The following is a 27,868-nucleotide window of genomic DNA, read 5'->3' on the forward strand; positions in this document are numbered from 1 at the left end:
CACTGAGAAGATTGTATTGTTGTCCGTGTGCTCCCAGGTGACAACAGATCTAATTCTGGTCTCTGAATGTTTATGAATGTGGAACTTTGCAAAAATGCACCTAAAAAACTTAAAACATGCTTCTTGTGCTTTTAGCATTCTGTGCTTCATTAAAAGTTAACTTTCATGGTGAATTCTCTTTCTGTATGTCTAGACCTCATTTGCTTTCAGCTAATCAATAAAACATCACCCCTAATTAATACTAATGTTTTATGTGCTTTTTCCAAGATATTTACAATTTATTTCAGGAAATAAATGTGACGAAGACGGAGGAACCTAACCTTTTCCTTTATTTACTACAGCTGCACCATACAATACAATAATCTTCACACTTCAGCCTACTGTCATGATAGATGCAATGCTAAGGGCATGATTTGCATTTACAACAGCTATACAAACACTTTCTTTTTTTGGTTTAAAAATCTGTCACTTGTGAAAAAATCCTCAGTTACATTCAGGGGCAGCCGTTAATCACTTCTGCTGGCGTTCTATGGCACGGAAGTAATCGCAACCACAGAGTCTCTCATTGGATGATGGTAGTTTCAATTACAGAATAAGAACATCAAAAGTAATTTTCAAGACACTTAAGGAGCTGAGCTTTGACCCTGCAAACCACCTGACCAGGCAATCGGGAGTCCCAGAAACGGGCCGTGCGTCGGGCCGTCAGGTCCGCGTCAGCTTGTCCGGGGGCATGAATCCTGCGTCTCCCAGAGTTCTGAGGGCCACCCTGCCGCTAGGTCGAATGGTGAGCCATGTGATGCTGCCGTTATTCAGGCCCATACGTAACCAGCCCTCTGGAGGAAACTGTAGAGCCCTGAGAGAACAAAAAGAAAGATATGAACACTGGAGCGACTTTATATTTACACGGCACTTACTCAACAAAGAATTTGATATGTGTGCGCTCTTGTCCTGTAAGTAGTCATTGGACCCTTATAACGAACTAGACGTACTAAATGTCCCTTTTCAACCAGATGCACAGTCAACAAGAAATGCACAAAGCTGTATGTAGCAGCTAGAATATCAACATTAAACTGGACATTTCCTTAGAATAATTCCATCAACAGCACAATGACAAGAGTGAAGCACGTACTCAATAATAAACAATGCTGCATAGTTTCATACACAATGGTTAGCAAAGCAAGAAGATCACACTCTAGCCAGACCGCCGGCGACACAAACCTGCAGACAAAATAGCGGATGACGTTGGCGTGACACACGATGATCTCGTAGCTGTCCTCCTTCTGCTTGGGGTCGGCCCGGTGGATGTAGCGGCGGAAGGCTGCCTCAATGCGAGCTCCATCTTCGTGGTACTGCTGGAGGATTGGTAGAGAGGTTGAAAGCCAGCTTTGTCAAATGAAAGGGTTCCGTTTGAACCCCTCAGTCAGAGCAGAGTCAATCGACGAGGCTGCTGTGCATTGTGGGGAATGTATGAAGAGTTTGGTTCCAAAATGAGGCCAACTATATGGAAAATGTTACTTCTACTAAAGCACTGAATCACTGAGGGCAGACACTGTTTACATGGGTTATTTAAAGGATTGAAACACAGTTCAACTATGTCCCTATATTTCTGGAAATCAACTCTTCCTACGACACATTCCTGTGGCAGCGCACTGATGGATTGGCTGATTTTTTTTTTTTAACAAACACTTCACAGGACACCTGCACAGACACACGGGCAGCAGAGAGATACCTAAACAAGGAAGTGTAAATATAGAAAAGCAGGCCTTTACGACCCGCTCTAGAGGTAGAGGGCATGCATCTTCTCTCACCACAGCGTCGGGCTTCCAGTGAGTGACGGGGGGAACGGGCTCGATGGGCGCCCCCTCTCTCAGCAGATCGCAGCTCACGAGCTCCACTCCTAGACCCGTACGACGTTCAGGGCAGGGAAAAATGTTAATATACATTTCAGCATTTAAAGCAGGTGCATTTCACAATGATAAACATGATATGAATAATGTATCCACAGCGGTAAGCATTACCCAACAACTTGAAACATGTGGCAAGCAGAAATATATTCAAGTTTGAAAATGTATGTATTGACAGCGTAACGACTGGTGAATAGTTGAGCTATGACGGCTTTTAAGAACCACGAATATAACAATATGTATGATGACACTAACATTACACCAGTACCGTGAGCCTTCATTTTGGATTACTAGTATTGATCAGTGCCGCTCTAAAAGGGAAGTGTGGCATCTATCCACTACCTGAGAGGTGTTTGCTGATTATATTGGCCGTCTCTGTGGCCCGGGCCATGCTGGAGTGGATCATGACATCATACTTGAGTCCCAACGCCGCCAACCGCTGGCCCGTGAACTCCGCCTGCTCCCGACCTGGAAACGGAGAGACAACGGCCGTTAAAACAAAATGTGGGTAGGACAATCGGCAGGCAAAGAGATTGTTCTGCTGTCAGGGTGGTACAGCTGCATGTATGTATACACTCAGTGTATTTGTGACCCTCTGCTTGACTGAAATGACTCTCCAGACTGCTGCCTATTCAGCTTTCCAGGGTGACGTGAGAGGAAGCGGGTACCTAACGGAGTGAGGATCCTCTCCTTGTCGATGGCGCCGCTCAGGTTGTACTGGGAGTGTCTGATGAGGAGGATGTTGCGGGTAGCTTTTGGTTTACTGTTGTCCTGCTCCGAGCTGGGGTCTTCGGTTGCTGGAGCGGTCGTCGATGTCTTCTTCCCATTGGTCAGTGCAGATGGGTCTCTCCTGAACAAAGGGTGAGATCAGGTGATCTTGAGATTAGGTGGCTTTGTCTGTCTCAATTAACTTGAGGGGTGGAAGACTGGGTCAACACAAAATGATTTCAGATGATGATCAGTATAATAGAACCTCTTGTTTTTAAGAAACCTTAAGCTAAACTCAATTTTTTTGCTATTTATAGCTGACTTTACTTTCACAAAATCAACCTAAATGTCACCGTGGTGGATAGCCAGCTATTACATTTATCACTATTTGACAGAGATTTGGGGGAATCCATACAAGGTGGTATTGAGGGGGTGAGTGGGCGATCAATTAACCAAACAGCAAAGAGACAGCGCGCGTAAAGGCACGTACTTATCCCAGTTAAAGTCCCACGCGTGGCCAGTCGGTGCTGGTGTGTGGCTGGCAGGTGTCCACGCCGGCTGCGCGGCTCGCAGGACCGTCAATCTCGACCATCGACCGGCCGCCTCTCCTCCCCGGTGCTCACCGAAGTATCCCCGGGAGTCAGCGGCGGCGGCGGCGAACACCAGCACGGCAGAGCCTCCGGCGAACCCACAAATAAGTTTTAAAGTTTTCCTGTACGACATCCTGGAGAAGCAAACTACTGCTAGCTAATTAACGTTAGCCGAGCTTAACTGGTTTACCGTTACGAAGGCGTTAACGCTAACGCGGTTTCCCCCCCTTACAAATGTATGGCTTCCTAGTTACTCAACGGCGTTTGACTATTTAATCCTAACTCCATCAAAGGGTACAAAACACGCGTTCTGTGCCACGACATGTACCCGGGCGGTGGCTGTTAGCTGGAAACTAAAATTACCGTTCGCACCAGATATAGCAAGCTAATAAAGGCAGCAGTTTCCTACAAACATTACGGTGACTCGCCAGAGCTTTCTTCTTCTTCTTCGGGATTTAACGGCAGCTGGCATCCTCAGTGTTACATTACTGCCCTCTGCTGGAACAAGTTAACTCCTACAGTGTCCTGTTTGTCACATTTTAGGGCCAGCGAAGGCCCTGTTGAAACTGCAGCGTTTCTTGTTCTTCTTCTGCCAAATTAATTGGCTTTTTAGGGGCTTTGTCATGCTCAGAAACGTACCAATTGTGGCATGCATATCAGGACTGGTATTTGATATTTTAGGGGTCTCGCATTGGGGTATTGGCTCTATAGACCACAGCTCAAAACAAAAAGAGCCAGGAGAGCATCAAAAAACAGGAGAAATCCCTCATCAGAAATCCCTCATCTGAAGAAAAGTCTCCAAATCCAGGAGGAAAAGATGGAAGACGCTCAGCGCCTCAGCAAAAAGGAGAACTCTGACGAAAACAAACTATTTTGTTAAGTAATACATTAGTCTTTCATTTACCATTTGTTACATCAGTTTATGTGCAATGTTAATGTTTATTTGTTGCACTGCAGGGCCTGCCCCAGGCTTTTGGCGACCCATATACCAGAATTGAAAGTGTGCTATTACTTTGGACTTTTAACTTCATTCATGGGCTGTAGTGCTGGAAAATTGTCAAAGAATAGTTTGTGAAGATATCCCAGCTTGTGTTGACTTTCGGTCTTTGCTTGGCACATTTTTCAACTTATCATATCTAATATTACTGCTAAAAAGTGATTGTGTTTTTTTTCTTACCAGAGAATCATGGGAGTGCTAGTTGGGAGTACTTGTTTCGTTGGGGACAGTAAATTAATTAATTAATTAGCCTACACAAATTGTCCATTTCACCTGTCTCTAAGCTTATTCTTTTGTCAGCATTTGTTGACAAATATGGCACAAAATCAGTTTTTGTTTGGGAAGTTACATTTTTATTTGGCTATTGTCTCATGTTCATTAAACACACATTTTCTTGTGGGGCCCCTGGTCTCTGGGAGTCCACAAGAAAAGATTCAGAGACCAGGGGCCCAATCGCTTATTGGATAGGACCGACTCTGCTTACTCGCATCTTTCCCTGGCTTCCTTATGGGGACAATAATCTCCTCCTTCCAACTCGTTGATATTCTACCCTCCTCGCACACTTTATTGTACAGTACAAATAAACGCATTCAATCCTCCTGCCCTTTATTGTTTTAACATTAAATAGCATATCCAAAATTAATGGAAGTTGCAACACTCTGCTCATCTTTAGTATTTTCCTTCTGCCTTAAACGCACAAACAGTGAGATTTTCCTAAACAAAACAAGACTCATCACAAAACAAGACTCATCCCAAAATAATCCCTCTCAATCATCGCTTATGACCCAAAAGAAGTGTGTGTCTGTATCTGCAGAGACTATGTCCGTTGCCTGTATTTCTTATTTTGCTGCTGGGACGTTTCTGGGCATCAACCTCTCTAAAAATACATTAAATAGTTTTTTTTACAGAAGACTGGACAATAGTCATTACCTACAGTTCTTCTTGGTATACTTTCCAATCACACATTGAAGCAATGTTATGAATTATCCATCATAAGCACACTGAATTCCCCTCATCTAACAAATCGTCAATGACACGACCATTGCCATTAGTTTCCCCTCTCCCCCACCATGTGTTGTGTTCATTGATGTTCCAACACCACACACGGCTTGGTCTTCTTTGTCCTTCTATGTATTTTAAGTTTGTTCAACTCTCTCTTACAAGGGTTATAAAACACAACCACTAATGTCTTCCATCCAGCCCACACTTGTACCACCACATAATTACTCCAGTTTATTTCCTATACCCAGTAGCCTACTCGACAGGGAGTTCCTTGTCTAACAAAATGATGTAACTCGCTCGCCCAAGCCCAATCTCCACACTCACGGGCTCATGGATTTTGAGTCTGTGAGGGTTTAGGGTTGTTCCACTGACGAATCAGCGAGTGTTTGAGGGCTCTCTCGCAAAAATGTTGAGCCCTTTACTGCACTTTCCGTAAGTCTCCACTTTGCCCAAGGGAAGTAACCACAATGCATCGCAATGTGACGTTAAACACGGGGTGACCAGTGGAAGCCTGAGATGTAAAAAAAAAAGAAAAGGTAAACAAAGAGGACGGCATGTGTGTTCAGCCTGGCAAATTACATTTACTCAGAAATATAAAGCAATAAAGATGGAACATAAAAACACAGATTTATTCATCAAACATTTAATTTAGTCATTGCAGCTATGTTGATAAAAACAAGTAAGTAGATTATTTTAAATTACCTCATTTTGTGAGGAACGAGCCTGGAAAATGTTCAAATCAGGGAGTTAACTGTATAAAATAAATACCCACAATTGAACATAATATTGTTGCAGCAAAGTGCTGTCCCATTCCTATTTACACCATTTCAAGGCCCTCACAGTCTCTCACACTCAGTGTACTCCTGAGGGTTCAGTGTTTTTAAAGGGGGGACATTGGGATTGGGCCACACTGTCTCTCCTCCCCCCCTGGCACTCCCACCCATGCTCCCATCATTTCCGCTTCCCTTCTTCCGCAACGATGACGACTTCCGCTCCTCACCCCCGCACCCGGCGTTTGCAAATTGTCCACAGGTCCCAACATGCGCCGCTTGAGAGCGCTGTAATCCCTAAATCCACAGTAGTCACTGCAGCTGGAGTTGCCCTGATTATTATTCTCTCGCTATACTCTCTGTTGTTGCGCCACTGTGTAAAATCCATTCAACATGCAACATCTCAGTGGGGCCAAACTAACGAGCTTATGAGACACTGGTTTACAATGTATAGCCGCACAAATTTAACCAAATTACAGTAACATTTCGACTCTCTTGAGGACTGGTGGGTATGGGGAAAAGACATTTTAGCAACTTAAGTTACACTTGAATTGATGCCTATTGCCATACAATAATCATAGCGAATTTAAGAATGGAAGTGGACTTTCTGTAAAAGCAACTATGCCTGGTTTGTCCATGTGTGCACGCTCAAACACACAGTAAACTGCTAGATAAGTGAAGTTTGGTGTTTCTCTCTCCCAGAGACCGCTGCCTGTCAGGACCAGAGCTAACATTGGACTAGTCTTCTTCAACTGTGAGAGACATTTTGATTTTCCACGAATCTCATATTCATCAACATTGATCGAGTCGGTGAGCATTTACTTCTGAGACAAATGTAATTATTCTCATGTGCGAGATGTCCGGGTAACAAATAAATCGCGCAGAGCGACACTCAACATTACAGCCCCGATCACTTACTTCTGCTGGGTTTGCACGGAGGCTCCACCTTTTCAAGCGGTTCAGTGACCTCACCAGTGGGCTGGATTGTAAGGGTGGGATTTCCAGGCTTCCAGTGAGTGAGCGCTGTGTATTCCTGCCTCTCTATCTTAGGATCTATGCGGCTTCCACGATAGCAAAGAGGTACCTTTTAAAAGCCACAGAGAGGCCTATGTATTGGATCTTTTTTTTTTTCTTCTACATGCGACTCCAATCGGAATAAATAATAGAGGAATGTGGAAATTACAGAATGCCCAACAGCGCTGGAAAGAGATTTAAACCCACCAAATACATCCCAGTGTCCACTGCTGCCACACTCCTTGTGGGATCGACCACTTTATTCTTCGTCTTCACGTAAGTTTGCATCGCTTCTTGTTCTCGTTCGTTGCGTGCCGGGGTTCTCCTACACTGTGTTGTAGCCACAGATTACACAGACGAGAGTGGATTTGCAGCTCGGAAGTTTGCATGGGTGGAAGAAGTGATTATAACGTTATCTACCCCCAACGGGGGGGGGGGGGGGGGGGGGGTCTGCTAGCGGTTCTGAAATGTTTTTTTTTTTGCAAAACGCAGCAGTGCCTTCATGTGCAGCCTCCGACAGACCGCTCAGCCATGGGCTTGTACCTGCGAGGCAAACTTCCAATAAGCCATGCAAGTTTAACGCCGCTGTTATCGTGCAGGGGGACCACAGCGTAGGCCGCGGTTACTCACTTTCCATTGAAGAAATGCCGCAGGCAGTTGTTGATACAATTAAAATGGTTGCATTGGCTCAGCAGGCGGTTGCGTTTGATTCATGCCCACTCGGTTGGGACAGATACAGTGTCACACAACCCATCAAGAGGCACTACAGTCATGGTAAGCCTGGCGTCCCCAGAGTGGGAGTCCTGCAGGAGTCCTCCACCTATAGGTTTCTCTTGCACCCACCACCATGTGTCACCATATTTAGGTTTTCCTTTGGAGGAGAAGAGGGATTATGGGCAACTCCTGACCGAGTACACACGTCCTTACCCTCTCAAATACAGATATGAATTCACTTGTAGTGCATTTCTATGTTGCAGTTAAAGCTAGGTGACAGTGGTTTATCCACACCAGCTGCAATCAGGATGATAACATAATCACTCACCCTATAAACCAGCATCATCGTCCAAGACCCCTTCCATGTGATGAAAGAGGTAGTAAGTGTCATGAATTTAATGCAGGGCTTTCCCTGTAGGTTGGGAGATAACAGAGTGATGTGTCTGGTCTAAACCAGGGGGGGGGGGGGGGGGGGGGTTAAAAATCATGTGTGTATCCTCTGATCAAGACTGAGGACTATTGGGAAAGTTCATCCAACCTTTAGCCTATGCAGTCATGTTGTTTGCCAAAGTATAACACTGCAGAATGTGATAAGTCTCTCTCCAAAAGGTGGAACAGGGTTTTAAAGACCGTATGTTATTGTGGCTAATAGGAACATTAGGGTTGTGTAGGTAATGTGTCGCTGTTTTCATAATAAGCCATTTCTATCATTTATAACGCATATTTTCACCTAATATGTCTCTAATTAAACAGCTGATTTTGATCCAATATCGTGAGTGTTTGTATCAGTAAAATAATGTATTGCCTTTTGACACGGATCTGTGTTTGATGCAAAAGTGTGACACCAAATGTGTTCTTCACTTGTATGAACGAGAACAAATGCAGGAAGAGACAGAAAATGCTTAAGCTGCACCCTAAGTGGTTTTGCATTCTCAGTCTCAGGTCAATGACCGAGACTGAAGGAGACATATGGTGTTTGTGGGTTTGTGTCTTTAGGTCGGATTTTAGCTTTTAAAAATCCCAGCACTCCTTGGTGTAGTGTCTCGGGCTTTGCATAAACAAATGGCCTGATTTACAAGCCTTGCAGTGGAAATAATGTGTTGTGATTTAATAAGGAGATCTGCATTTTGTTTGCAAATAGCATGAGTAAGATTTTTTTTTTATAGTAGCTGCTCTTTTGCTGGGGTTCACGTCAATCCACACAGCAGATGGTTCAAGGGTGAGGATTAAGACTTTACTCGGTTGCTCCTTCATTTCCCACTAAAAGGTCCGGAGGATTGAGTCGCACATAATGGAACCCCCTGGGGAACAGTGCACATCCAAACTAGGCCATGTCTCCTCATTCTCAAACACACATATAGAGAGTCCATCGTGTTGAACCCAGTCTAGCCGCGTCTTTGACTGCAGTGCAAAGCTACACGCACAAACCATAGAACAGTGGTGTGGCATCTACATTTTATTGACCAGAATAGCATACAACAAGTGCAAAAGTAGGAACAGTATACATTTCTATGTTGCCAACTTTGTTTGGCAACCACAAGCTTAGACATGCAGGGGATTAGAGAACTATACTAAGTCCATCATATACACTTGTGTGCAGCAGAGTGCCAGGGACACAAATCTTTTTTTATTTCTAGGCCGCAGTGCGTTAAAGGTCCCGCGGTTGCCAGCAGGCCACTTGGTGTCATATGGGCAACGGAGGATGAGACTTGGGGCCAGCACTGGCTCGCACACACCAGCACACTGTCCATAGTGTGTTACTGTGTTTGGCTTTCTAACGCCTGACAGTTTGTGTTTCTCACAGAGATTGAATTAGAACACATTAGTACAGAATTATTTATATCTCCACAGCATGACCACGACTCATCACAAAAAAATACTGATGATAAATTAAGCTTTTAGTCACGGTTTAGCCACCATAATATTATCCCAGCCTGGGTCTATAACTAGATTATATTATACAGTAGCTTAGACCTGTCACTGTGTCTAAATGTGTCCCTCTGGCTGCACTGAAGAAGCTTTCTTTTACCTTTAAGTAATCCCTCATTATAGCTTCATCACTGCCCTTGACCATATGCCAAAATGATAACTTGTTCAGGACACTGAACTGCCAGTCAGCCCATTATCATTTCTTGTCAAGCCTAATAGTCCAAACTTTAGAGTATGCATGGATACATGTGTGGAAACTATCGATTGATCACCTGAACGAGACCTTGGTTCAGCAGTTTCTGCTGCGTGACGGTGAATTACGAGAGAGGTAGTCAGTGGTGGAGCCATAATCACCAGGCTGAGAGCAGCGCTGCACATGAGAATAAGCCCGTCAGGAATCTAATCTTCAGCTTCCACATCTGTTTCCTCCTTTTCACTGTATATCGGTTGAGTCGTGCTTCATTCAGATCCTACCCGATGCATTGTTTTTCATTTGTGCTCCACTCTGAGGTTCTTGAAGAGAGTTGTTGAGAGTTGTCGAAACATAGGAAAGAGGGGGATGATGCCCTGTTAAAACAAGTGCTCATATATTTAACCTATTATGGTACATATATGGTTAAATATAGAGCCATTTACAGGGTTAATTATATAGAACCCCTGTATATAGTTACCCCATTTACACAGGACAGGAAGTTGCCACCACATCCTCCTTCTCTGGCTTAGCGGTATGGCCAACTGTAGCTCGCGTTAGCTTAGTGACTCCCTTGAAATATAATATCTTTAATAAAAACTGAGAGAAGGCTTACTTATGAAGCCATTTCTACATTAGCTACTATACTATGCTGTTTTTGTGAGCCATCTAATTTATTTATAGGGAGATTGACATCCCTATATTCCTAGGGTCCTCATTGTAAGAGAGGGCTATCTTCACAGTTCAAAGGGAGATGGACGTGTCAAATGCAGTTTGAATGGTAAAAATCAATTAAGCCATTGTGGAGATATCAATGTCTAAAGTCAAGAAAACTGTCTTGCTGGCAAATTTGAGGGCATGGGTCATAACATCAGCAGGTTATAAGCTGTAGGTGGGTGATTTCTACCGAACTGACCCAGGGAAACATAACACAGAACGTGTTGAAATGCTCATGCTAAAGAAACGGTGCAAGAGAACAGTGTAAATGAAATAGAGTGGAAACTCTGGGTTACTGCAGACTGCCTATAGGCACAGCAGCCTTGTAGCTCTCTCCTCACCAGTAGCTGGGAAGCCTCTTCTAGTTTCTGTACAGATCTAATTTTGAACCTTTTTGTGGCAAATATTTCCTTGAAATATATTTGAAATGCTTAATATGGGCTAACATTTCATTTTTTACATGTATGTAACTTATGTTACATTCAACAGATGGCCAGAGTTGTTGGTAATGTCTCTTTGTTCACCTGTCCCCTTCTCCCTTTGCAGTGTTGTGGTTTTCTGCGTCTTATTCATTGAACATCTAAAAGCATAATTGAATGCTGGTTCATTGATCTTAATCCCCGCCCCGTGTGTGATTATATATGCGGAGCTGCTGTCGTGTGTTTGTCAAGGGGTTCAGTAAACAAGCTTGTAACCATTAATGCTTCACTGCTTAGTTTTAGTATCCATTAGAGCCCGTTTGCCTTCCTTTTGTGTTGGTTTAACCCGTGCTGTTTATGCTCGGTGTGGGAGCCAGACCGTCTTGGCTGCCTTTTGGGTTTAGTTTGTTTATTCAAATATGTGATGAGGATATATTGCCAGGTTGGAGATGTCGCAAGGACAGATCACGTCTCAGGAGGAGGAAATGACCAATTGACATGTTATGAATGTGCCCTTGTAGCTCTTTCTCTGTCTCTGCTCATGAAGAAGCGTCTATCAAAGCAAGAAACCAGAGAATCTCAGCCTCCATGTGATACTCATGTGCAGCATTATGAGAAAAGAAACAGGACCTTTGTGTCATACTCGCACAACTTTAACCTCCAAGTGAGCTTTACAAAATATATAATCCATGACTCCCATGAGAGCAGGACATTTTAGCTCTTAAGGCAAGCTCATCAGTATTCCTCTTCAACTCCCACTCATCTTGCCATCAAAAAACATTCGCTTGAATATTACTATTCTGTCCTCACACACTGTCACAGCATTAGGTTTCAGCTCCTCAGCTGAGGTGGATGAGGAACTATCCTGTCCTCATGTCACACAGAGGATAAAACTTGATTATCTTGACAGGGCCAAAAGTAGCCCACAAGCTCAACAGGACAAAATATTCCCTCAGCCTAAAATCCATGTGGAGCAGACTTCTGGTTTGTCGAGATAACAGGGGATAAAAACAGCAGGTCGGTGCGGTGTGACTAGCTTCGTCAGATTAGATAAAGATGTAATTTCCTCTGTAGGTCCTCGTCCATCGGCACCTTGATTGATGGTCTGGAGATTGACAATTGCAGTGCAGGGTTATGTCAATTCTGCTCTCAGGAGGTACTTCAGGTGACAGCCAAGTGGTCCTATTTCTCTTTGAGCTAATATAGGAGATAAGGCAACCTTTACAAATTCACATTTTAGTCTTACTGCTTTTGACAGCATATTTTAGCCTGTGTGCTGGTTTATGTTTAATTTCCAATTGTATTGTGGTTAATGGTTTACCACAAGGCACGTAAGATCAACACAGATTGTTCACCAATCGTCTCTGCTCCTGCAGCCTCACAGCTTTAAAGGATAACTACGGTTTATTTACCATAAATGTGGCAATTGTGTGTCTATGAGTTGCGCTGACTTTACACCCTTCACTTCTTAGCAGAGGTTTAAGGCAGTAAGGGCTCTCTTTAGTTTTTTTTACATGACTCATTTCAAACCCTCGTTTCTGAATAAAAGTAAACAGAAAGAAGCCTCCTGGAACGTTCATTATGGCTAACTGCATAGGGATCTACATCGGGATCAACTGGCACATTGGTTTGTTTATATATGAGGCAGTGAGAAGCTTTCCATTTACTGTCTGTTTGTTCTAGCGATGTGGTGGTTAATTCGTCCCAAAAAGCCACAATAGCCACATTTATGGGAAATGTGCCAGGTGGAAATAAATGGCGAATTTCCTTTTTAAAGCTGATACAGCAGCTCCATGGTGTGGCAGTCAGAAAACCCTGTTCCACCACGGTTACGTCTAAGTGAATGTCCCAACCCCCAATGTCCTGATTTCATCAATACAGAAGCAAAACTCCTTTGAAGCTTTGTTGCTTTGATACCATCATGTAACACCAATCTGAGTTACTTTCTATTTAAATCCATCAGCACTGTTTTGATTCCCGTTGGTAATGCAGAACATTACTACTCAGACACTGAACTATAGTTAGAATGAATGTAGAGACCGGTGGGTCCTGGGTGGTGGGTCTCTAAATGAGAAAGAGTTCAGTGTTACAATTCATTTGATCTTGATTGATCCCTTAGTGCACTGTATTTATATGTTTTAGCTCAAGGGGTGATTGAACCTAATCATAGCCACTATACGCAGACTCATCCAGTTTTTAGTCTTTAGTGGTGGATGTGTTTCTCAAATGTTTGAGCATCATTATGAGCAGCTTTAACATTCAAAAGTAAGTCATGTAGCTTGCCCCTGTGGTAGAATTAAACAACAAGGGAGGGAGTTTGAGGCAGTTGTAAGACATGCAATGACTTTGACCTATTGTGTCATTGTTGTTTACATGATGAAAATACAATTGGAGATAACGTTGGAAGGATTCTGTTGGATGTTTTTAAAATGTCATATATCAAAGTCTCATTTCAAACAGTGGAGACAGCAGGAGAACTCATAGTGTTACTCCAGCGGGAGCTTGATATGTCTGAATCTGAACTCCATTGCTCATAGTATTTTTAGCTGCTGAATGTTTGGATGCGATCGAATCGGAGTTTTAGACAAATGTCTTGATCTACTGTGTCAATGGTCTAACAGAGTATGTTTCTGAAGGGACTTCTGAATGGGACTCCTATGGCTAACCAAACAGCTAATACATGAAACACACACACACACACACACACACACACACACACACACACACACACACACACACACACACACACACACACACACACACACACACACACACACACACACACACACACACACACACACACACAAACCAGGCCTGTCCGCCCAGTCAGGGAGCCGCCATATATCTATCTGTCGGAGCCAAGGTATGTCCAGCTGTTGTGTCTCCTCAGAGTAAAGCTCGAGAGTAGTGCTTCTCATTGGGATCCGGAGTCCAACAAAGGTCCTTTTAAAGAATCCTAGGGAGGCAGCAGAAACACAACATCAATATTATTTGTTATCTCAATAATAGAATTACTTCTGTGTTCACTTTGTGTAGACCATCACTTCTCCTGCTTGCAGTCCTAGTCAGACCCAACATTAATTACACTGTGGCCAGAGTGCAAAGGCAAACTTACTTTTAAAGAGAAAGGTAACTGCCACCTCGTCTTCCCTCCATCATGGTTCATGTAGGCCTGAGCAGCAGGCTGCTGGCAGAGCTTTCATACAGTCGGGGCAGACTGCCGTCTATCGGTATTGATGAGTGAAAGAGGCCCAGAGAATAATAGGCCAGGTCTTCTAATCTCATTCCATCCCAGCCTTCCTGTCACTGCTTGACAACTAGGTTAAGATAATGCTGACAGATCCTCTTCCCTGGCTCTCAACCATGCATCCTAGAGCAGGGCAACTGCCTCCTCTACATGCCACACAAACACGAACCAGTGACAACTTTAAATTACCTCAAGCTTCAGGTCAAGGCAAGTTTACCTTGATTTTGTTCCTCTGTAATTTTCCATAAAATCAACATTGCTGTCACCTACTCTACAAGATGAACACAGTTATTATGTTGTAAAGCTCCATTTTAATGATCATGTTTGTACAAAAAAGCAGTTTCCTTTGTTATTGTACATTTCTTTGAAAAAAGGTTAGACTCCAAAAATGCAAAGTACTGTTACAGTGCTGTTACTGAAACAAATGCATTGCATAATTCTTCACACTATATACAATGTTTGTTTTGTGGAAGGATTTAAAAGGAGTGCCAATTTCAAAGAAAAAGACATCTGCATAAGACCGTATGTCTTTAACAGGGTGAGATCATTGTTTGCAGATTTGCATGATTTATCATAAATGAATAAAAGCACAGACATCCTAATCTGGAACAGCAGCTGATAAAATAATCAAAATTGTAGCATGTCCTTTGCATGGTTTTCAAGCAAATGTTGAGTTTTAATAGAAATCAGTGCTTTCTAAAATTAGCCTGTCCTCTTTCCACCAAGCTATGAACTTGTTTTTCTCTCTTTTTGTAATATGAGTGAATCTGACAAATGTAATATGTCTTTAAAAAGAGCGAGGAAAAGTCTTGAATTTGTCTAAAATCTGTAGAGTCGGATGAATATTTAGATTCATTTCTTTGTCCCACTGCAGTTTGCGACTGTGTTCCTTTCTCGCTGTCTATTTAAAGTCCTTTTGGTTTCTCTGAAGCGGTGACTTTCTGGAGCTCTGGTGCTTGCCAAAAAGTAAATTGTGCCTTGTGATGCCATAGTTCAGCTAAATGGATCCATGTGGATTCAGTTCAGAAAGCAGTGTGTGGGTGAAAAGTGCGGGAAAGTGCAGCGAGGTGCTCTGAGAGTTCGCTGTCCTCCACCAGCCGAGTAAGCCGAGGCCGCCTGGAAAGTCTCCTCCTGGGGAACATGTGGGATTAATTTAGACCTCCAGCCTCTCCCTCCAAGGGTGTCTCCACCCTGTTCCCCTCATGTTGTTTTGCCGGAGGGAGACCATGACTGGTAATAAGTAGAAACAGAGGTCTATGTCTTAACACCCTCAGCCAGAGTGGCTTTCTGTGAGATCAGGTAGTCTGTTGCAAATCGAGGCTCCCAGTGTTTACAAGAGTGAAGCAGTGTCCATCTCTGGGACACACAGGAAGACAGACAGACAGATAGACTGCGATTAAAATAGCAGGTATTCTGCATTTTTGCCACTTTTGAAGTTAGTGGCTTTAGAAGTCAGTGGAGATGAGCGGGCACAGCAGACAAAGCCACTACCCATTCATCTGTGTAGTAGAGTTCACCCATTGAGCTGTAGGCCAATCCAGATATCAACGATTTTGACTTGAAGCCACTATGTGTAAAATTGTTATTTGATTATAACCACTTTCATATTGAATATCCTGAAACATAAAACTTCAAGCTGATATTGTTCTTATATAGCCATCCGATGGGTTTGCGTGAGGTGACATTCTATAAATATAAGTCGTCGCTCTCGTCTTTGAAGCCACGGATCCAGGGGGCTCCAGCCAGGCTCGCCTCTGTTAGACTATCACCCAGTCCCTTTGTAGTTCACTGTAGAGGCGACCTTATCCTGTCACATCTGTCAAATGCTATTATTTCACACCACTCTGGACAGTTTATGAATAGGCATCAGATATATATATATATTGATATTTATTGGAGCGTAACCTGCCAAATGTCATGTCCTTTCTTGTTCATAAACCCATATAGACACTTATGCAGGCATTAGCACATGCAGCTATAAGAATACAGTTTGGTATATTTCAGTGACATCCAAGGAATTGTGTTTTTGTATGGCTTTAAATAGCATACAAACTATTTTATACATTTAGTGGTTCATCGTGTTTTGCTTTAGCTGCTGCCTTCCATCCAACCCTTTTTAGCTTTCGCCCACTCTCCATCATCCACTCTCATATCCGAAAGTGTAATGGACTCTTGTTGATCTTTTTTCATGCTGGACTAAACAGGTTTGTTTGTCTATTAAAACCCTGCCAACATGCTAAGCTACAGCCAGAATGCAGAGACAGAAGGTAAACCCCAGTGAATCAGTTTGGTGGAGAGCCTCTGTACTCCAATCAGTTACTGTGTTACTCTTTTGCCAAATGTCTATTTAAAAATAATGGCATCATGCTTGACAGTGAGGATATTTTAGAATGAGGTTAAATTCACAATGCACAAATGTATTCAGCCCTCAGGCCTTCACCATTCTCTGAGGATTCCAGGTCCCATTCCACCTAATATAGTGTGTCTGAGTGTCATCTGGAGAGCAATATCTGCCACAGTTTAAATCATGAAGCTAGTTTTCAAAGGTCAGAATGTGGACTCAATTTAAGGTTCCACGTCATCCAGTTTCAATACTTGAATTTACTTTATTTTTAGGATTGTTTTATTTAGCTATCGTCGCAAACCAGTAAAAGACCCACTCGTGCAGCTGTGCTATTCTTATAACCCAATTTGGCAGAGATTATAAAAAAAACGTGTAGTGAATTAATACCCTTTATGATGGGGAAGGAAGTTGTTGACCACATCTGTGACAGAGGCAGTGCTCTCAACCCTCTGCTGGAGAGCATCACAGCCAGCTCTAAGCTGTGTATTTCCTCTGCTATACTGTTGTCTTTGGCCCAGCTGTGTGCAAAATTCTGCAGAAAAGCCTGTGATCTTTATGTGAATTTTATCCATGTACAGCTGATGAAGTCATAGTTGCTCTATCTTTGACTGAAAAACAAGGAGAGGAAGCTTCACTTCTCACTCATACTCCTTTGGAGATAGTGAAACACATACAGTAAGCTACAGTAAGCTGTTGACTGACTCTATTATTGTTATGCACATAGCACTTTTAACATTCTAATGTGATATAGGTCAGTCAAGCAATTGAATTGCGTGGTCTGGATGTATTTATTAGGTAGTGGGCAGTGTGGTTCTGCAGCTCTCTCAATATGCCCGCCTTATCTCTTCCAGAGTGAGGATGTTTGTTTGGCCTCCTGTCTTAGGGGAATAGTCTTCACAGCAGTAACCTAACCCAGCATTCATTAGAAGGCCAAGGAGCACATCATTTACGAACAAGGTTAGATGTAGTTTGTGGGGCTACAGGTTAAGTCATAAAAACTCCTGTTCATGACTACCGTATCAATGTTTAGGCTAATGTTAACTTGTTAATTGATTTGGAGAAGTTTACATTCTACAACTTCTAAAACTAAACTACTAAAAGTGAAAGCCCAGCCAAACAGAGTTTTTCCTTATCATACATATAATAATAGCACTAACTAGTTCTACACATCAATACAAGAGCAGTGTTTTGTCAACTAACTCGTGGAGCTTACATTCGCTTAATTAGCTAGCTAGCTACAGCTTAAAATTGCTGGCTAGAACCACGGCTAGAGAAGCTTGCTCTTGTGTATGAAATCAAGAACCCGTTGTTTGACTGCTTTGCCACCATTATCATTGTAAACTGCATACGTGCAGAGATTGGAAAGCTTGACACGCGTAGCGACTGTAACTAAGATGGGCAGGTCTTAGTGAATGACCTATTGGGTGGTCTGGATGTAAGGCCATGTCGTTGTGCAGCCTCAAGTGCTTTAAGTCCTCTAACTAACTTAAAGTCCCAGGTAAGGAGCTTCATCCGAGCTTATCTCTTCCAGACTGAGGAGGGTGTTTGTTTTGCCTCTTGTCTCCGGGGAATTGACAGAAATGATCCATCTTGAGAGATGAGCTGGAATCTAGAGCCTGACCATTTTAGTAAAACAGTTGATGCAACCTCAGACCTCACACACTGACTATACTGCACAGGCCAAATTGTGCTCTGGCTGAATAGTGCAAAATATCAACAGACCTGAAGCCAAATAAGTGATGAACTACAACAGGGGCCCTTGGTTGTCGGTGCTCAGAGCACCATGGAGTCACTGCCACACCACAGTGCCTCTCCAAATTTGGATCTTATTCGGAGTCTTAATCCGACCTGCACACGGCGTTGATGTGCTTTAGTGACCAGGCTGCACCCAGCTAGTTCAGCAGGCTAAAACCATTTGATCAGAACTGACATCAGCAGCAGACTTTGTTGTTCTCAAAGTCTGTTGCACAGCACCCCGCCCCCATCCCTACTGCCACCATGTGCATTCTCAGCAGAGTGAATAATTGCTAATGTCCTGATTAAATTGCCGGGGCACTATTAGCCACTCTGCCAAATCCAGCTTATCCCTCAATTGTTTTAACAGTATCATCAGGGCCACCCTGCTTACAAAGAGTGCCGATCGCCAACTCTACACTGACACCTACTGCCCCTATGTTTTAATGCCCATGATATATTTCCTTAAAGTCTCATAAAGTAATGACTTCAAATAACTGATCTGACTGGAAAAACTTCATCTTTAGTTGTTAGGGTTTGACAGATTCGTGGTTGGGCAAAAAGTTGCACAACTCAGGGTACCGTCCTTTCCAGCTGTGTGGTATGTGAATGTGCAGTTTACCAGACTACTCCAAGTGGACCATGTTGAAGTTCTAGTCAAATATTTACTTAGCTCAGCATCTCAAGACCTCCCCACCCCTCTCTTCGACAGAAACTCTTCTTCAGGTCCACTTTACCCATATGTTTAATAATGCAGCAGTTCTGATGTACCTCTTCGCATTATTCCCAAGAGCATGCTGGCTTTTAGCATCACTGAATATCTGGCAGGAAAACCTGTGAGTATCAATTGGTGTGTTTTATTGATCTTTGTACTAGACTCTGTTCTCTCTGCCCTCCTTAATTCATTTTACATTTTTCTGGTCCTGGACATCTTCCTCTGCCATGTGTTTCGTCAAGATGTCGGCTCAAGTCAATTCACACTTTCTCCCAGCGACTGTATATTCACCTCTCTGGGAGTTCTAATCTGCCATGGTCTAAATGACGAGCGGACGACTGCAGGCAGGTTGGCGTCACAGTGACAAGTGCTGCACAAACACCTGTGATTATTCGTGTCCCAAAGCACGATGCCATGATGGGGTCTCTGCGTTCAGTTTGTGACGAGGGAAAATGTCTGAGGAGACGCATATGTTTTCATCTTCTCACTGTGGCAGGTTAAAACCCCCCTGATGTGCCTGTGGGTTTAGCCTCGCTTGCACGATATGTCTTGCTTCATGTTAATGAAATCATTCGTGGTTGGGGCACTTATCTGCAACGGGCCCCAGCGTTCCTAAGCACATTTCTGCCGCCACTAATGCGCTGGGCAAATTCAGAAGTTCCCTTTGAGAATGTGTACATAATGTTATTAGGGAGTTTTAGGTCTTCCTTGGAGACTCTCTGTCGTGTTTTACTTTACAAGTTTTCTTTCCTGATTTGAGGAGAATCTCTAGTTTTCAGATTTATTTATAACACTTTGGGTTTTTAAGATCTCTGAACTTGCAGCATCCCTGAGGATCTTCAAAAGTAAACGGGAATGCATTTCTTCATCATGATAAAGCTCAAAGTAATATCAATGCATTAAATAATATGGATTCACTACATAAGTGTGCAGTTCACAGTTGGCCTTGCCACAGGAAGTAAACCGTGCAATTTGGCCTTGGTGACTGACAGACGTAGTTATTGTTTGGGGAGACTTAACAAAGCCAAGAACAGGAACTGCTTGAGAGATGACCATCCAGGGAGCCACAACTCCCATGAACAACCTTGTGATTGCTTTGATGGAAAGCCTAAATGAATAGTTATCAGAAGATGGAGGAGGTAGAACAAGAGGTGGAGGAGGAATCACAAAGAAAGCGCTGAGCAGTCAGAAAATATACCTGGCTCTGGGAAGCACTGACAATGTAAACAATTGTTCTGGGTAGTGCAAAAAGGCAGCAGCACAGCTGTCTCAACCTCTGAGCTAAGACCTTAAGGAGCCCATACGCAGTTGTAGCTCACATGTCAAGTTTCAGTCGGAACCCTTGAAAAACATCAGCTCAGCTGTGGCAGTGATGGGCAAGGAGTCAGTGTTGTTGTGTCTGGAGCGGCTGAGAAAAGGTCGATCCCTCAGCAGGGGTGACAGGGAATGTGACGACAGCTGCCCGTGGAGCCTGCTTTCATGCCACATGGGTTGAGGTGTGGTGGCAGTTGGAACAGGAGAGCACTGGTACAGATATGCCGAGCTCAGGCTAAAGAGAAGAAAACTGAAAAGACCAACATGCCTCCAGGCATCAGCCTTCTGCTTCTACTGATTCCCACAACATTTTATTTTTAGACCATTACTAATACAAGTCAGGGCACAATGTCAGGAGCCTGTCATGGCGTTTAGTCAGGTTGATTTGAACAAATCTGTAAAATCTTTGTATTGCCTAATTTGTTATGGTAACCATCAGAAAGAGACTTACAGTGGTGTACCGTAAGAATGTACAAAAGTGGCCTGTATGTACAGTCGATGCATTATCTGAAAAATGTTCTATTTAATTAATTTGAGTGAAATCACCAAGAAACTAAATGGTAGAAGAAGACTACTTGTCTTACATGTAAGAAGTGCAATAAATGTATCTGAATAACAACATGAACTTTGTTTTCCCCCCACTGGTAGGTTACATTTCGGTAGGATTTTGGATTCAGCAAAATTTGTACGTGTAATTTTTCACGACATAATTTCTTGGCAGAGAAGGTACAATATCCAATTTTCAACCAGGTGCTGATATCGGCACTGGATGTACTTAGACATCAGATAAACATTAGCTCAGCCTGCAGCACACTATGTGAATCAGGCCAATTGAGGCCAAATGGCAGCAGAGAAGCAGGTCGAAGCTGCTAATAGACTCTCTGGGTCAAGTGCTCCCATCAGCGTCCTAGCTTGGCATAACCTTGCACCTCGTATACACATATACAGCACATCTACAATGGCAAAAAAACACAGCTGTGTAAAAGACTTTGACGCTTTAGACATTAAAGGCCTGATTTAGAATGTTTTGTTCCCCAAAGCCTGCAAACTTTCAAGTCTTTTTTTATTTTTAAATGGCTATGATTAGCAAGGACATTAACCATGGCTGCAGGAAAAGTGCTATATACCGTGACCCTCTGCACCTCTATGCGTTTCATTAGTATGATGACTGTATAATCACTTCTCCGTGGCTCGTGGGCTCAAAACTCAATGTGACTTAGCCTGTGGGTTAGCAGGAGCAGCCAGACATGTGATCCTGTCTCCCTCTGAAGCAAAGTTGTGTTTTGAAGCAGAGTGCTTGCAGACATGTGGCTCTCCACTGAGAGCGCCGTCGACGAGGAGTGAGGCTGCTATACAGCCAACACTTTATTCAAGGCCTGTCGAGGTGATGCCTTGTGGTGCGCTTAATGAAGCACAGGCAGAATGAGCAGGGCTATTGATCTTCCCTCCGATGAGTTATGCATGAAGCAGGAGCTAATTACGTTCGGATATAATCTGAGGCTATACAATGGAGAAAGTCAGAGGGGAATGGCTGAATCGTTGTTGTCAGTAGCATACACACTGTAAGCAGCTGCTCTTTATTTTAGACAAAAACTGATCAGACAAACCCCCAACACAAAAGAGCAGACAGACGAATTTAGTCGATGGCGACGAAAACAGCGCTAAAAGGAGAGTACATATCAGTTCGGATGCAAATAGGTGCAGTAAGCATCCATCTGTCACATTCCTCATAGCCCAGAGGAACCACTTATAAGGCTTTCTGCTTCAAGCTTGTCAATCTGTAACCAGCTTTTGGTCACTTTTGGGTGCTCATCATCTGTCAAACACTGTTAAAGAGAATGACGTGTCCTCAGCTGCTATACGTGCCTCCAATAGAAGAGCAAAAGTCACGTTTTAGTATAGAAGTGCAACGAAGATTTTAGTTATAGGCTGTAATCAGTCAATGCATCTGCAAGCCAGTGTAGAGGTCTAACCATACAACTAAGCATAAGTTCTTCTCACGCTCTTTCAGAACAACAGGGCTGCTGTTGTCCTTATCTGCCCTACATACAGACTCTTAATGCATGATAAGTGTGCTTGCTGCTCAATCGTGAGGAGCAGTGTGTGTTACTCCTTTACATTCAGTGTGTGTGTGTGTTTGTTCGTGTGTGTCAGAGCCCAGAGAGCCAGCGTCAATGGCTGCCATTCAAGCACTTCACTGTGCTCATTTACAATCTGCTCTTCACATTGCCAGGCTAAGTGGTGACTGAGTGAGACCTATTTTTACCCCCCCCCCCCCCCCCCCCCTCCATCCCCCGTAACTCGAGCAAAGCCTCTCCTACTGAAATGGCTAGAAGGGCTAAAAGGCAGTTGGTTGTCAATCAGCAACTACGGATGCATAGTTGGACTTTTTCCATCTTTTCTACACAGACAAGTGGATCAAAATGTTTTCTTTTTTCATTTAAAACGATGTTGTGGCTTTTCTGGAACCTGCACGTTACTGTGAATGATGCTACTGGGAGCATTTAGGAGTTTAACTTGGCTGTGAGACTCACTGAGCTGGCTGCCTGCCAGCCCTTATCTTCAAACCATATCCAGACATTTTTTATCACCCTTCCATGTGTACAAATCCAAGAGCCTGACACGGCCTGGCCAGCTTACTGAGCAAACAGCTCTGATTAACTTTTTTTATCTTGCTCCACTTGAACATTTCAGCCAAATACATCATCAGCTGTAGGAAAGTGCAAATCTTGGGACTCTACAGCGTCTAGATGGAGACATTTACTTCTTGGCGATATCACTAGCTGATAGATTTCGTAATCACAGAGTCCTTCCTGGCATTAGGTCTGAGCACCTGGTGATCATCAGATGACTCGTAATGCCTGGCTGTGGCTGTGAACCCTCTCCACAGTGACAATGGAACAGATGGGCCGGAGGCTTAAGTGGAGAAGGGATTCTGCTGATGACACCTGTGCGCCACAAGTGCGCTTCATGCTCTTGGAGCTGCGTGTGCACAGGTACAAACACTGATCTCAGATTGTGAGCTGAGATCAGATCAGTCTTAGCCAAAATTATACATAGGGGATTTCACCTCTGAATATTTAAGGATAATGTTGGCAATGTTCATAGCTATTCATTGTTGCTTTTGGTGGTTTCATAGGAAAACCTGAACTAATGACGTATCGTCATAAAAAAAAGGCAGCAAGTGTGCGTCCCAGGTGGGTACTCGACCTCAAAAATACCAATCAATTCAGTAGTAGGAAAACTATGGCACATCAAAGCAAACAGAAGCTGCAGAGCAAGAAAATGATAACAAATACATCTTGTAGTGATCTTCTACTGATCATATATATATATATATATATACCAGTATATTATTGATTCTGGGATACTGAGGCGGTAGCTCATCAAATAAAGACATTTCTATGTTAAGAAGCTGTGACTCATCACAGTTTGAATCAATCTGTGTATTCCTCGTTAGCCTTTATCAGTCCTCTTGTCTCTTAGTAAACCTGCTGCGTTTCAGAGGAAATGGAGGGTCATAGCCCCACTCTGTTGCTCCGGTTCTGCCGATCTCCTTGATGCCAGGGCCTAATGAGGCTTGTGTTATGCCACAGCTGGCAGAGGCTCTGTACCAACACCCGATAATCACTCGGAAGGTGAGGATCAGGGCTCTGCTGCAGGCTTGTCTCCTTCTAGAAACCATCGTCCAGGCTGGACTGTGTGTACCAACACGTACACACCTGTTCCTGTTTGTGGATTTGTTTGAACTGGGATGTAAATTAGGATATATTAGCATCATCACTACATATTCATAAGAAAATATCTTTAGTGCAAGTACTGATTCTTTACGGAAAAGTTTGACTTAATATTTTGACAAAAAAAACAACTAAACACAAGGTTTCTAGCTTTGTCCGGAGTCTCTATGTGGCTGGAAGCTCACACACGCACACAAACACACAAACCTGCCCCTAATCATGCTTAAACATTTACATAAAGAAACACACACACACACACACACACGTTTGCAGTGGCTGGTTATCATGTATAAACTGAGTGTCCTGGAAAAACAGTGGCAGCTGGTGAAACTGGACGCTGCTTTACTAAGCAGGGTTCAACGGTAAAATGCAGCAGGTTGTCCCATAATTCACTCCATGAATAAGATAATGATGCTCCGAAGCCAACACTTCACTCCTTCAAGGTACAAAAGAGCGGTTCAAATCTTTTATTATCATGTTTAATATAATGACACCATATAAACAAACACCAAGAGACTGTCACTGCAGTTCGTATTTTCCCGTGTAGTAAAAATAAAACCTCCCAGCAGGCGTTGAGCTGGAATGAGGACCTTTTGTTGCTGCTACATAATATATTTATTTTCCAAAGCACCACACTAACGCCATTTAAAGTGAGGATATTGGATGGGTTTCAAATCATTTATTGGGTCTTTAATGAAGCCTGGTAATGTTGCATTGAAATGACTGTTGCTAGTGAATCAGCTAATTGATTGCTACCAGCATCACTCTTTGCAAATTCAAAGACTTTTAAACTGCAGGTAGCACTACCTTCTTTTTAATCTGCTGCTTTTCATTTAATAATGCAGAGAGATTGACGCTTGCTTTCATGGGTCTGAAATTGATTAAGTGTGTGTGTGTGTGTGTGTGTGTGTGTGTGTGTGTGTGTGTGTGTGCTTCAGTATAGATTATCTGGCAACTGGTTGAACACCAGCTCCTCATATTTGCAAGCCCTGGACATTTCCTTAATGCCTTTTCTCAATTATTTCGTCAATTCAACCTTCTCAGCACTCATTGTAAAAGTGTCAGCAGACTTGAAACGGTGACACCCCCCCTTGGTGTGGGGTTGTGGGTGTTTTATTAGACTGACGGGGGCAGAGGTGAGTTTCGAGGCAAAAGCAGAGTCAGCGTTGTAAGAAGAAATGCGACGCACCGTTCGCCTTGTGCTAAACTCCAAATATAGGCATTTAAACACAAAGATGCACTGACATTTCTCCCACTGTGTGACCGGACACCCTGAATAGACAGAACAAACTGACACAGGAGTTTACAAAACAAGCTGTTTGCACACAATGTAGGGGCAAGCTGAGGGCAAGGTGCTTAACTGAGGCTTTAGCTTGTCATGGTTTTTTGGCAATGAACTGTGACCTGTTACAGCTTTGAAAAGGTGTGAAGTCATCGAAGGTGAAAGTGAATACAAGGCCTGGTTGTCCCTGACTAATCCCTGCAGGATGGGTCGTCTGGTTCTACATTATCACAGTGCAACAATTATGTTATTACTGCGTATTGCATCTGCTTCTTTACATATTATGATCTGCTATTTAATGGGCGCTATTTAGCTACCCATACCAAATATGTATGCACTCTGCTGGGGCTGTAATGTACTGCTTTTATCCAAAGTGGCTTCATTAGAGGGCGTACATATTTAGTGTGGGTGGTTTCCGAAATAATGGAAACACTATCTTTGGCAGCATGAAAGCAGAGTAAGATAAACCTACCTCAAGTTAGTTTGCAGCATTTCAACTGGAGGGGCATCAGTCTAATTTGACCTTGTTGCCAAGAAATCAGGGTGTAAGGAAAGCATAGCTCATAAACCTGTCTGCAGTAAGCTGCTGCAAATGAAACTTGGTTCTAACGTCGGTGTTTACTAAGTGTAGATTTCACAGTCTATAGTTCCAAACTAGTTCTTTGAGACACCTCTTTAAGGAACGCAACAGCGTATCGCTCCAATACACAAGAGTACATGTGGTGTGATGTGTTGCCTGAAACCAATTAATATTAAGATTATTGCGAGTGAGTCACACCACTAACATCGATCAATGTCTCTTCTGTCACTGCTGCTGAAGGTTGTGTGTGATATCAGGCACAAGACCCAATCAAATATGACAGGGCCCAGGAACTTACTGTGATACAGTATGCAATGAAACACATTCAAAGCATGTCGGAGTATAGGAGTGCAGTCTGAAAGGACGTCATGGTGCACAGGCACCTGAATGTGTGCTGATTACATGTTGTTAAATGGCATGCCAGCAGTCTGACTGAAATAGAACAAGTTCCTCTTACATTTGCCAGCTATAAATATTTCACAACCTTCAATGGAAAACTCTTTTTTGTCTTTTGTTCTGCACAACTGCAACACGACCAGGCTCTCTGTTAGATGGGGCAATGGCTGAAGATGAAGGACGGTGCATTTCAAAAAGAACAGTTTATAGTCACACGTTGACAGGTCACCTTAATGTTTGATTGGTAGAAGGAGACGGAGGGTGGGGGATCCAAAGCCTTGTCATGCTGTTTCCTCCGCCATTTCTGAAAAAGTAATTTGCTTTTCTTCGGCGAGGACGGATTTAACTGTTGGGGGAGATCAGTAGCCATAGAAGATGGAGCCCAATGAAATTCTTTAAATAGTGTTTGAGGACGCTAGTTGATGCAGATGCAGTGATTAAGATGAATGCAGTATTTCGCAGTGTAGTGTCGTCAGCCAAGCCTGACTGAAATAATCCCATTAGGTTTAAATTATGTGATTTACACGCTAAAAATGGCACATTTGAATTCAACCTGTCGATAATTTATACTGTTTACTGTGTAAATATGTCTGCTAATAACGTATATCTTAAAATCTGACCATTTTCAACCCTGCCTTGTTGGCCACGTGGAAAAGCCTTGAAACAGCACTGAGAGGATGGGACACTAAAGTGTAATTTGGCTGTTTTTTAAGTGAGTCGCCATTTTGGGTTGTTGTTTTTGAGGAAAATGTGTCAGATTTTTGCCGTACTCTTCCAGTCAAAATGTCGCGATGCTTTCTGACCAAAGAGCTATTTCAGTGTAGAAGAGTGAGACATTTGAGGCGAATCCTCATTGCTTGACACATGTTCTCTCAGCCTTTGGCCTTTACGGCTTGAGTGTGTAGGTAGATGGAAAAAGAGGAGAGGGAGGATAGAAGTGGAGGAAGACAAGACAAGAGGCACTGTGTGTGTGTGTGTGTTTTCCTAGAAGCTGCCTGGAATCAGAGCGGCCGCTTGTACCAGTGCACTGCACTGCAGCTCTTCATTGCCTGCAGCAATTGTTGTCATGAGCACTAAATGAATACAGTATATTGATTCTATTGGCTGCAACATTGCATTCATAATAAAGTGAGAGAAGCGAAAACTGGCCGTTTAGGAATATTTGTTCTACAAAAGGTCTGTGTGTTGCAGCCATGACCGTTGCACTCTTAAAGCAGGCACCCACTAGATGCAGCTTTTTTTATATGGACACCTCACAGTAATGAGCATAGTTTGTATCTCTGGTTAGAGTGACAATATGGCTGCTGACGCAACCACCAACAGAAATGTAAAGCCTGTTTTGATAACGTGGGAGAAGTAGGGTGTGCCGACAGAGGGGAGTGATAACTGTTTCACAGTTATTGTTCGTTTTACAGATTTTAGAATCATTATTTTTAACGTGACAATTTAAAAAAGTTTGATAATGTGAATGGGGTCGCTCGTCGGGATGAACATACAGAGAATTATCAACTGAATGTGCAACTTTTAGCGAGTTTTAGCTCATCGTTTAGCTGTCAGGCCCACGA

The 27,868-nt window shown here is 43.1% G+C and overlaps 2 protein-coding genes across 5 annotated transcripts in view; one reads left to right on the plus strand and one right to left on the minus strand.

Annotated features, from left to right (window-relative positions):
* Positions 1-311: 311 nt before the first annotated feature.
* Positions 312-3,636, minus strand: pgam5 (PGAM family member 5, serine/threonine protein phosphatase, mitochondrial). 4 transcript variants are annotated; one of them, XM_079161378.1, is made up of 6 exons: positions 3,103-3,636; positions 2,573-2,754; positions 2,247-2,372; positions 1,809-1,897; positions 1,219-1,349; positions 312-853 (listed from the first exon to the last, which is right to left on the minus strand). In XM_079161378.1, the coding sequence occupies exons 1-6, from the start codon at positions 3,333-3,335 to the stop codon at positions 703-705; spliced, it is 912 nt and encodes a 303-aa protein (XP_079017504.1). In that variant the 5' UTR covers positions 3,336-3,636; the 3' UTR covers positions 312-702. The 4 variants fall into 4 exon arrangements, with proteins under 4 accessions (XP_079017504.1, XP_079017503.1, XP_079017502.1 ...); XM_079161377.1 differs by having other exon boundaries at positions 1,219-1,352; XM_079161376.1 differs by having other exon boundaries at positions 1,809-1,901; positions 2,245-2,372.
* Positions 3,637-7,050: 3,414 nt separating this feature from the next.
* Positions 7,051-27,868, plus strand: part of zdhhc8b (zDHHC palmitoyltransferase 8b) — a 55,890-nt gene continuing 35,072 nt past the window's right edge. Inside the window, exon 1 of the mRNA XM_079160940.1 lies at positions 7,051-7,261. Coding sequence (XP_079017066.1) covers positions 7,158-7,261 — 104 coding nt within the window. The 5' untranslated portion in view covers positions 7,051-7,157. The remainder of the gene's footprint in view (positions 7,262-27,868) is intronic.

This window comes from Pholis gunnellus (assembly GCF_910591455.1).
Source record: "Pholis gunnellus genome assembly, chromosome: 6".
In the NCBI taxonomy this organism is placed as follows: Eukaryota; Metazoa; Chordata; class Actinopteri; order Perciformes; family Pholidae; genus Pholis; species Pholis gunnellus.